This window comes from Nicotiana attenuata, unplaced genomic scaffold (genome assembly GCF_001879085.1).
Source record: "Nicotiana attenuata strain UT unplaced genomic scaffold, NIATTr2, whole genome shotgun sequence".
Lineage (NCBI taxonomy): Eukaryota > Viridiplantae > Streptophyta > Magnoliopsida > Solanales > Solanaceae > Nicotiana > Nicotiana attenuata.
In genome coordinates, this window is record NW_017672105.1 from 20004 (window position 1) to 31287 (window position 11284).

General features: G+C 35.7%; 1 protein-coding gene across 1 annotated transcript; it reads right to left on the minus strand.

Moving 5' to 3' along the window:
- Positions 1-1488: 1488 nt before the first annotated feature.
- Positions 1489-8468, minus strand: LOC109211856. Its single transcript, XM_019375441.1, has 13 exons — positions 8394-8468; positions 7674-7870; positions 7400-7457; positions 7162-7245; positions 6784-6840; positions 6694-6697; positions 6545-6570; positions 6373-6457; positions 6067-6157; positions 5459-5691; positions 5075-5370; positions 2938-3089; positions 1489-1805 (listed from the first exon to the last, which is right to left on the minus strand). Exons 1-12 carry the CDS (start codon positions 8466-8468, stop codon positions 3057-3059), a joined length of 1239 nt encoding a protein of 412 aa, XP_019230986.1. The 3' UTR covers positions 1489-1805; positions 2938-3056.
- Between the last annotated feature and the right edge of the window lie 2816 nt (positions 8469-11284).

The following is an 11284-nucleotide window of genomic DNA, read 5'->3' on the forward strand; positions in this document are numbered from 1 at the left end:
TATGGGGGATGGCTGCTAGGCAATATATTTGGAGAGTTTGGCTGTTTGGGTAGGTGAGAGTGCAATGGTGGTGTTGGGTGATGTGGGGTCTACGTAGTAGTTGTTACCTACCAATCACCCTTTGCAAATTGTGGTGCCAGTGTGCTACTACGAACAACTCATTTTTCGTCGTTAATTTCTTCTTCTTTTTTTTATTAAGGATTAGTTACCTCCTGTGCCATGTGAGGTTTATACCTTATTTATTTTAAATAAATATTTTTTTTAAAAATTATATTTTATAGTTATTTTTTAATTTTTTATAGCCAAATATTTATTTATGGTTGATCACCTCCTACCCTTAAGCCATAAAATAAGCTTTGTGTTATTTTTCTCTCTCATATCCCCTCAAATTTCTGTTATCCCCTGCCCCATATCAAATTTTGTCTTGATTATATTCTCTGCCTCCAATTTAATATTGCCCGTTGCAACTTTGGGTTAAGATATTTGGCCAAAGGAGAATCTATTGATTTGCAGAGCTGGACTTCAAGCTTTGAGTTTCCCAACCTCAAGAATGTTAAGATTGTCATCTCTTTAACATACTTGAAGGATCATTTAGAATGCTGATTTGGCAAGCTTTTCAAACTTTCAGAATTTCTGTTAAAGAATGCAAAGGTTTTGGAGAAGTCTCCGTTATTTCGCCGGTAATTACGTGCTAATCGTCGGCAACCGGAGGCAACGGTGACGGCGAGCGAGGACTGGATACTGATGCTGCTTCAACGAGACGACATTAGGGTTGTTCTTGAACAAAGACGACATTGGGCGCAGAGCAACTTGAATTTTCTGTTAATATATTTCAATGTATCTCAATGCATCTCGCTGTATTTCATTGTATTCATTATCTTTTTATTCATTGTATTTCAATGTATCTCGCTGTATTCTATGTATTTCATTGTATTCATTGTATTTCAATGTATCCCGCTGTATTCTATGTATTTGATTGCATTCACCGTCTCGCTATATTCCATAAATGCATTCATATGTTTTTTTTAATTAATATAATTTATGTATTCAGATGTATTATATAATTTCTCCAGATTGCTATGTTTTTGGGGTGTTTTTCGGTTGAGAATCTTTTTTATATTTGGAAATACAAAATTTGTGTGTTATAATTAAGTTTGTTGAGTTATATTAGGAGTCTATTATGTTAATTGATTCACTTTCCGTTTAAAAACAGTGTAATCCCCTGTTTCACGTCGTGAATACAATCGAATACAATAATCTGTCCAGCTGTAATCCCATGTTTCACGCCATGAATACAGTCGAATACACTCGAATACAAAAATTTGTCTAGCTGCAATCCCCTGTTTCACGCCTAGAAATGCTACTGTATTCATGAATACAGTATCTTAAATACATCGAATACACTCTAAAAAATCCGAAAACATAGTTATAGGAAGTAATATAGTAAATAGTAACTACAACTAGCTAATAACCACTAAAACATAGTGGTTTCTGAAAGTTTTTCTTTTATTAACACTCAAAACTAGAATGTATAACTTAAAATTAGGTGGCAATGGCCCGCGCTTAGCACGGGCCCAACATTGCAAGAGTCGGAACGATAGATACGCAATGATTGTTAGATATAGACAACGTCACAAACTAATTGTTGGGTATCATTTACATGCATTTGGAAGCAAATATCCACTCGATGAATGTTATGCAGTTCCTTGCTACATGATCTTTACATATATGTAGTGATACTATTGAACAAAAGGTGACACATCTTCTGCTGTAATTAGTCTTCCTTTTTCCAGTCTGCCGAAAACCTAAAGAATTATTAAGCAATGTCAAATGTAAGTACCCTTATTTTGCTTGTTCAACAAAGAAAACTCATTTGTTGAAGAGAGAACTTAAGCCAACAAACTTCAAGAAGCATAATAGTAAATGACAATGAATGAAATAAACATCGGAGTTAGAGTCTTTCAAAGCGATGAGTAAAGAGCAACAAAGAGCAAGAAGTTGCAGTTTTACCTAACAGTTCTAAAAGCACATTTTAGTTATCTTAAATATCAAACAGGCTCAACCTTAACTTTAGTAGGTCTTTTCATTTTTCATTTAGAGTCATATCTCTAGCCAACTTCCTAAAATGTTACGTTTATTTATATGATTCCAAATTATCAAGAGAAAACTAACTTATAGTTTTGGATGTAAATGAAGTAGTATGCGTCTAGCACCCACAAGTTGGACATCAATATCTCTTCTTAGCGATACACATATAAAAGTAGCACATCAACTACAGCAATATCCACAGACACTAACACAAAACTATAATTTTAATATCTTCTATGTGTTCGCGCGTAATGTATAATTTGATAAAGTAAGATGACCAGACAGCCATTCTGGCATGAATTATTTCTCTTTTGTTTTTATAATTGAAATGCATGCTCTCTTTGTTTTTGAAATTGAAATGCATACCATCATTGTGGTAAAGGTCGTAATGCCAGAGGAATCATTACCGCAAGGCATAGAGGAACACCTTTTCCGCAAGGAAGTAGTTTTAATAAATCAAAGTTGAGAAAGGGAAAAAGTCGCCTAAATAACATCAGATCAAACAAAAACTGTTAGAGAAACATAAAATCGTACAGCAGAGATGCCTCAAAATAACTGCTCAAATCGTTATACCAAAAATGACTTAACTTAGAAAGATATAAGATAGTAGCTTAAAATTCTTTTATCTGTTTATCCTTTTTTGTCGGCTAAGTTTCAAACAAACTACATCAATTCACCAAAGAGCTACTTTATATTTTCTTTCGGATTGGAAAAATTACAATGCAAACAATTATGTCACACTTATAAAATGCATGCAACTGGAAACGATGAAAACCCACCATACTCTTTTATTGAGGCAATCTGTCTTGCCAGAAGCAGATTAAAAAAAGTTAAAGAATAGTGTCTTACCTCACAAGGAGGAATGCGAGCAGAGTTATGACATAACATCTCATTCCTACAGAAGTCGCTCTTGAGATTTTTTATTTTTGTAGCGTAAGGTCCACAATTAAGTCTTAGGCAACCTGATTTTAAAGCATGTTATATCCCCTTAAAGAGTAATCCTGTTAGCAATGGAAAATATGGAGTATGAGAAAAAAGACTATAACACTGTATAAATACATTCAAATATATATATATATATATATATATATATATATATATAATCATAGCATACTTGATATTGGTTTTTGGAAATAGGAAACTCTTTTGGCAGATTTTTCCTTTCAAAGTAGTTTCCACTGCATCCATGTAAACGTGTAAATAAGCCAATAACTCTTCAGTTAAAATACACTTTTCTCTACGGAAGCGACCTCGCCAAGAATACAAAATATACTGGATTAAGGTCTAAGAATATAGACTTCCTACAACCAGAACATATTAGATGGGCCTCACATATACCATAATAATAAATCAGCCGCCAATCCACAAATCACATGTTTAAACAGCCAAAATGAAAAGAGGGACCTGTGCATTCATAGTACACACAAAATGTTTTGCTTTTATGCTTGTCCATCTTCTTTCAACTTGTCCATCTTCTTTACCAGTTATTTTATTTGTACCCCGCTATGTCACAATATTGCCAAAATCAATACTTACCAATGTCACCACAACACATAGCATACGGCTCAACCACAATGTGTACAAGATTCTCAATAACAACAAATGAACGAGAAATAACTCAACAAGGAAAGGTATTCTAATAACCAATAATTTCTACCACAAACGTGGTAATAGTTCTCAACAACTACAGCTTCAATAACTCAACAATGAATGTATTTCCGTGAAATGACAACTTCAAATTATAATGCATACCATAAGCTTAACAACGAAAGAGATAGCATGAAATAGCAACTATGACTAAATACATGAGAATAACTCAACAATGGAAAGAATAGCATGTAATAACAACTACTAATAAATGCATATAAAGGTGACCTCGATAATAAAAACTAGATCATGTAATAACAACTTCAATTAAAGCATGTAAGATTAAAATTGACAAGGAAAGATACAACAATTAATAACAACTTCAATGAAACACTTATAGGTAACCTACGAGTCTAAACCGATCAATTTTCACATATAAGACTATGTACACACTCATCACCTCATGTACACATCTTCCGCATAGTTCAAATAGTACAATCAACTCCATTCCTAAGAGGTAGTTCCCCCCCCCCCCCCAAAGTTAGACAAGATACTTATCTCAAACATGCTAAATCAATCCACTAGCGAGGGCTGATTTGCTTCCAATTTTAGATGCTCATGACTGGTGACACCCCGATGCCGGGCTGTGGTTGTTTTCGCACTTGTTCTATCTCACTCTATTTTTGGACTTATCACTTATTAATGACTTAATTATGAATTATTATAATTGTTGATTGGTTTGGGGGTTTGTGTCGGCTGGCCTTGTTTCACGAGAGGCGCCATCACGACCGGGTCCGGTTTGAGGTCGTGACAAAAAGCTTATACTAAAACAATATTTTCATTAATACACTGATTGTTGAAATTCCGAAGACCTCCCAAGTATATCATCTCCTTATTTAGGGATGCAACCTCCAATCATTAGAAAATGAAGTTATAGTACATTTCTACTGTGTGAGCAATTAAGCTCAGCTGGTGCTCTGGAACAACCTCCTCATATCAATGTTAGCCACATTATATTCAGACTTTCTATGCCATAACTGTAAAAGAAAAAAAGGACAATTAAACCTAGAGTAGACCCTCAAGAATAGAACAATCTTTTGAAGGAGGGCTCGGCCCAACTTTGGGCATCAACTCCTCGAGTTCCTTCCTCACTGAACAAAGCTCCTGGTTTAGTTGCCCAAGTGTGAATTGTGTTTCATCAATTTTGTGGGCAAGCGTATGTTGGTGCTGAATTAACTTCTCCATTTTCAAGACTTCATCAATTTGTGCTAAACGGGTTTCAATCCAGCTAACATCGATACCAATAAACTTCAAGTCCACAAGATATTGCTTAATGACATGGAACTGGTTCCTATTGTCCATGCTTCCTATTCTAGATTTCTCAAGCAAATCTACTAACCTGGCCAACATCTCCAAGTACACTGACTGCAGTGCACCAGTTATTGCTTTGAAGCCAGAGATAGTACTGGAGTAACGCATAGACTCTACTGAGTATAGGAACATATTGTTGGGCCACTTGGTAAACTGCCCAAGAGACATGCTCAGTTGGAAGATGCCTCGGGGTAGAATAAGTACACATCACTTGTAAGGTGTCAGTTGGCTGCAAGGTTGAAGTCGTCGCAGAATGTTCTGGTATATGCTGCTGTGGATAGGTAGTGAAACTCTCACTCTGGGGCTCTGGCCATCCCTCAAAATCTAAGACAAGAGGAGTAGTATATCAACACACCTTGGATTATTTAAAAAATAATAATAATGGAGTAGATTACAAAGGCATTTTGCATACTTTGGACAGTAGAAGCAACTCCTACACAATTCCCATTTGACTCTGGTGTATTCTCTAGAAAGAGAGGGTGTGCAGCTAAGAAGATGTCACTGAATACATCACAATCAAGGACATCAATGGAGGCCTGGTTAGTGGATAGGCCGGTGGAAGCAATCTGAGCTAAATCTTGGTTTGATGGTTTCTCTCTATTTGGCTCAAGATATTTGTTCAAGCTTAAAATGAATCTCCTTTTCCTGGAAATATTACAAACAAGCAAATCTAAGAACAGGCATTCAGTAATAAGGTATCTCCATTTGACAAATTGACAAGTATGTTATGCCGTGGCTGATAATAGATAGAAAAGAGACGTCTCGTGGCAAAAGCATGGGAGACCACTGAAAGCACTCCTTGAACTGCTTGACTTGAAACTGGTGATGAACCAATGTTGTGTCTTCGATGAGCTTGACGTCTAACCCCAACACAAAGTTCACCATTTTCTCAACTTGAAGCAGGATATAACAGATTTATAAGGTTAATATGAGAGATTTGGCTGGATTGGTATGCTTTATTCATAGAGGAAAAATCGACACATAACAATTGATTAAGAGAAATATACAGTAAACAATTACCTTAAGAAGATAACTGAATCCCCAGTAACTAATCTCTTACTAGCAACAAATTTACTCCAACCTTTCGTAAGCAAATGTCTTCGATGTTGGCCTATGATGTTATTAGAAATGAATTTGTTGCGTACAGAAAATCACAATGCAAAGTGTCAACTTGTTTATGTAACGCTAGTGTTTGGTTATAAATCAAAAAAGGAAGAAAAATAGAGCCTCATACAGAAACTCGTGCAGTAACAGTACACTAAGTGTTCCAGTTTGCCTTCAACTCCGTGAACCTTGCTCTAAAGTAAGGTGCGGAAGAAGTATTACCTCGAAATACATGACAAAATCGCCATTCGGAGCCATTAAGGTCTTTTGCTATCAATTCATGGATTGGTTTCTGCTTGGTAATGTCCTAATTAAAGAACCACACAGTGCAAGAAAATCAACTAAAAGAAACTGAATAATCTAAAGCAAAAAGTGCTTTGAAGATAAACATTACCAGGGGAGGAAAACATTTGATGGCATCTTCTCGTCACACAGTCAGTCCCCAGTTACTATTGGTATCAGAAGCAGTCAAAACCTTGCAGAATGACTGAAACTGCGAATTAAGAGGCTGAGGAGACTAAGCATCAGGAGCTGTTTGGTCACTTTGCTGCAAGTAGTTGCGACTTAACAGTGAGACTTTAACTTTCATCTTCGTATAAATTCTCTTAAAAGGTAATATAACCAAGTTCTCACATTTTCTTCTGGGAGTAAAGTAATGTGTGCGTAAACCTCATCAGTAGCAGGTTCCACCTAAAAAGGAAAAAGTAGTTGCCATAATCAGTTGCACCCACATTCCTAATGGTCATTCATGGTTTCATAAATCATAAATCAAGAGATCATAAGTTTTTAAGTTGTTCAATGAAAGAGTCTCTTCTTTCAAACTCGAGATGAATTAACCAGCAAGTGTATACATTTACGCAAGAACTTTGATCGCTTAAATTAATGGGGGATGTGTCAGCCAGCTACTACAAAAGATGGGAAACCAACTCCTGTTTGTACAATTGAGAGATGATTATACCACAAGGCAGATTTAGTCTTGAGAAAAAAGGGAATGGGTAATGACCAACATACCCTGAGCTGAATGTTAATGACCCTGCAGAGGATATCTGTATGGAGGTCGAATGATGGTACAATCTGATCAGCTGATTCCTTCAACTGTATATTCAAAGTAAACACGACCAGGAAATTAAAGGAGGAAATGAAGTTAATTCAGCCCTTGAAAAGAATCAATTCTCAAATTTAAGCAAAGAATAATAGGAAGACATTAAGAAGAGACCGTCTTCATGTGAGTCATAGGGAAATAGTATACTCTCTCCCCAACTATGGGAAGATCCATCATGGGACCTGCACATGCTTTCCATAGCTCTCTATACATATAGTCACCTAGCAGAGGATTATTTATACATATTATATGAATTTTTAGATGCAATTAAAGGTTTGAACTAAAGCTACACAACAACCCCAACACCAAAACCAACAAAAAGGAAATAGAAAAAATTAAAGGGACCCAAATAACACAAGAATAAGATGGTTTACAAATTAAAAGGAACAAAAAGGAAGGAAGGATAAAAATGGGACTTTACCTTCGACTAAGACATGGTTTTGCTGCTGATGATGTGATGATCCGATTCCACCATCCATAGCGTTCAATCAAATCAAGAAAATTCGGATTCTCTTTGTGTAAGTTCCGTAAGCAGAAGTTTAGTAGAAAGCTCGGATTTTTCAATTGCCATAGCCGATTTATAAGCTGCAGGGTTTTGGCAGCTTCTGTTTGTGACATCTAAAAACATTCTCAGTAGTTGCAAGAAGCCCCACAGGAACACACACACACACACACAAAAAGGAAGATAACACCGCCCACGGAAGAGCACACAAAGTCAGATTGTTTAATTTAATGTCTATGTTTGACTCTTTTTTGGTGCTAATCTAATCTCATTTTACGACGCGGCCGAAAAATACGAGGAAGAACTGATTACTGCCACTTCAGAAAGGAAAGGCAGTGTTCAGTGTTTTCATGACTTCTCTGTCCACATAGATGTCGTTGAGGTGTCATTTGAGATAAAATAAGCCTAAGTAAAATCATTTGCTTAACCACGAGACAAAACAGGAAAAGATACAAGAGATTGGGAGGGCCCGAGAATGGAGGGAAAAGAAAATTCTCAAATTAATAAAATTACTAGTTGCATGGGCCAAAATCTAACCACAAGTGAATTACCCATTGAGCTCGCCAAGAGGCGACCCCATTCTACCCCCCCCCCCCAATTAAGGAGAACGGTAAGGGGTCGACCAAGCCATGGACGTACCCGTAAGGCGTAATGGCGACCACTGCCGAGATCGAGCCATCGAGAAGGCTTGCACAACAGAATATATGCGGTCATGCTTGAGCAAGTAAAGAGGAAGATAGTCAAGAAGGGGTATGCTGGTTAAAGACCGTTGGATAAAGGGGAAGGTGAGTAATATTGTCACACCTCTGTTTTTCCAATTAAAGTGACATTAATCGAAATGGGATTATTGATTTATTTCAGAGTCGCCACTTGGAATAGTTATTATGGTGTCCCAAGTCACCGATTTATTTTAAATCCCAAATCGAGAAAATTTGACTCTGTTTTAAAGTCTGCGAAACCAAAAGACTGGGTAAGGAATTCTGTTAACCCGGGAGAAGGTGTTAGGCATTCCCGGATTCCGTGGTTTTAGCATGGTCGCTTTAATTATATCTGGCTTAATTAACTTATGTAATTACTTATTTTAGAACCTATGTACATTTTTACCTTTTACCGCATTTAATTACTTGATTATTCGTATTTAAAGAATTATCTTAAGACGAGTTATGCATACGTATACTCGTTTAGTTCGGCGCGTCTAGAATCATGTTACGCGTACGTGTACACAATTCACAACACTTAATTTATTTAAGAAAAAGCTTGGTCAAAGTCGCGCGAACGCGTACCTTGAATTTATTTGAAAAAAAAATCGTAATCACATCACGCGAACATGCATGCAATCGCGATAGTAGTTTAAAAACCGTGCCATAAAGCATTTCTACGATTATTCGTGAGTTGTTCATTTCCTCAGCCGATTTGAAATTATGAAAAAATTTATGTGGGTTAACTCGTGAGTTTTATTAAATGGACGTCCAAACCTTAGCACAATAGATTCTCTGACTAACCTTTGCTTAAATTGTAAATCATACTAGTACTGACCTATGCCCAGGAAATACTGTTTTCAGTAATGCGTTTCTCACTTTTCAATAATGTAACTCAATCATGACGTACTCTTCTAATAATGAAAACAAACAGAGCAAAAATGAAGGAGCAAAACAACAAAATTATACATACAGTTATCATCTTAAAGAAAATTTTTGAATGAATGCAATTATATTTGTTTTTCAACTTAAAAGAAAATGCTTACCCGAAAATAGAACACAAAAAAGGTCTGGAACAGAATAGAGCGAATCAATTGGGTCTTGATTTCCTTTATTAATGAATCTAAAGTTGAGAGCTTGTAACTCAGAAGACCAGATGAGACAACGACCAAAATGAACAACAAATAAACTCAACCATCAGGAACCATCGACCGGAGAACTTCTACGCCGACCTCGACGGACTCAAACTCAACCTTGAAGCTGTTGTTTTTGTGCGAAAAGGGGGTGTTCTGGGTCTGTTTCGGGGAGTTTTAGGGGCGAAAAGAGGGCTGGTTAGACAACATTTTCTTTAAAGATCTTAGCTGCTGTCTTGGTGTTGTTGCGGTTGTTCTCTTTAAAATGAGGGGGGAGATGAGAATGGGGGGAGTCGCTGGCTCTTAGGTTTTCCGGCTGGACGCCGGCAACGGTGAGGTGAAGGGAGGTGGGGGTGAATCGGCTGCTTGTTGCTGGAGGTGGGTCAGTCCGTTCATGAAATTGGGGGTCGTTCTTTTTTGGGAATTTTTGGGTGAATCCCTGATTGTTCTAAGAGTGACGGGCTTGGCTTGGAGAATAGTGCAACAAATTGGAGATGTTTCTAAAAGAGGATGAGAGCTATGGCTGTTGTGCTCTTTAGTGTGTGTTACCTTTTTTTTTTTTTTTTTGTGTGTTCTTCTCTCTTTCTTTATAAAGAAGAATAATGGTGGTTAATTTAATCTTTTTTCCAGAATTTGGAGTGAAAACGTGGGATATATATTGTGTGCGTGAAAAATGGAGATGTGAGGGAGTGGGGGTGAGGCGTGAGTGAAGTGGGGAAGTTGGGATGTGAGGTAAGTGTTTTTTATATAGGAATTAATCTTTTGGTTTATTTTATTTGTTCTACTTCTTTTTGTTTTATTTTCTTTAAAAGATAAAATATAGAGATAAGAAAATTAACAACTTATTTGTTATAATTCTAATTAAAAGAAATTATATATATATATATATATATATATATATATATATATATATATATATATGTGTGTGTGTGTGTATACATACATGCTTATAGTATATAACTAAAGCTAAACTAACTTATTTGTTATAACTCTAATTAAAAGAAATCATATATTTTTGTAAATTTTCTTTTTCTCTTTATAAATAGGAATTTTTTTTATATATGTATATACGTATATATATATATATATATATATATATATATATATATTGTAATTTTTAACTTTTCTCAAATAAAACCTATTAAAAATAAGATAAAAGTTTTAAAATATTAAGATTAAACCTAAAAGAAATATTTACACTAAAATAGTATAGAATTTGAGCGTGGTAAAAAATTAGTTGTTCAAAAATATATATATGAAAAAGAAAGCAGAAAGAAAGGGGGGTTTGAGAGGGGAAGAAGAAACAGAAGACTTGGAGGAGACCTCTGAGTAACAAAGAAAGAAGTCTAGTTTCGGGTTACAAACCTTTGTAATCACCATTGTTGAGTCAACGAAGCTAGATCTCATAGTTACCAATGAGATTCCTTCCTTACCTTCTTTGCTTTTATAAATACGGAACAATATATCAAAGATGTAAGCTTATCATTTACGTTTGATGTCTTTTAATCATTTTAAGAAGTGTTATATAAACTCAGTCTCTTTTGATTCTAGTATCCAATATTCTTAGATCTAAAGATGATTATGTTTGGCTAGGATTTACTCTCTATTTTATCATTAATTGGTTTAACTAAAAGGCTCAACACTTTTTGGTCAAACAATTTGGCGCCGTATATGGGGATTTCTTAGCCAAATTTTTTAG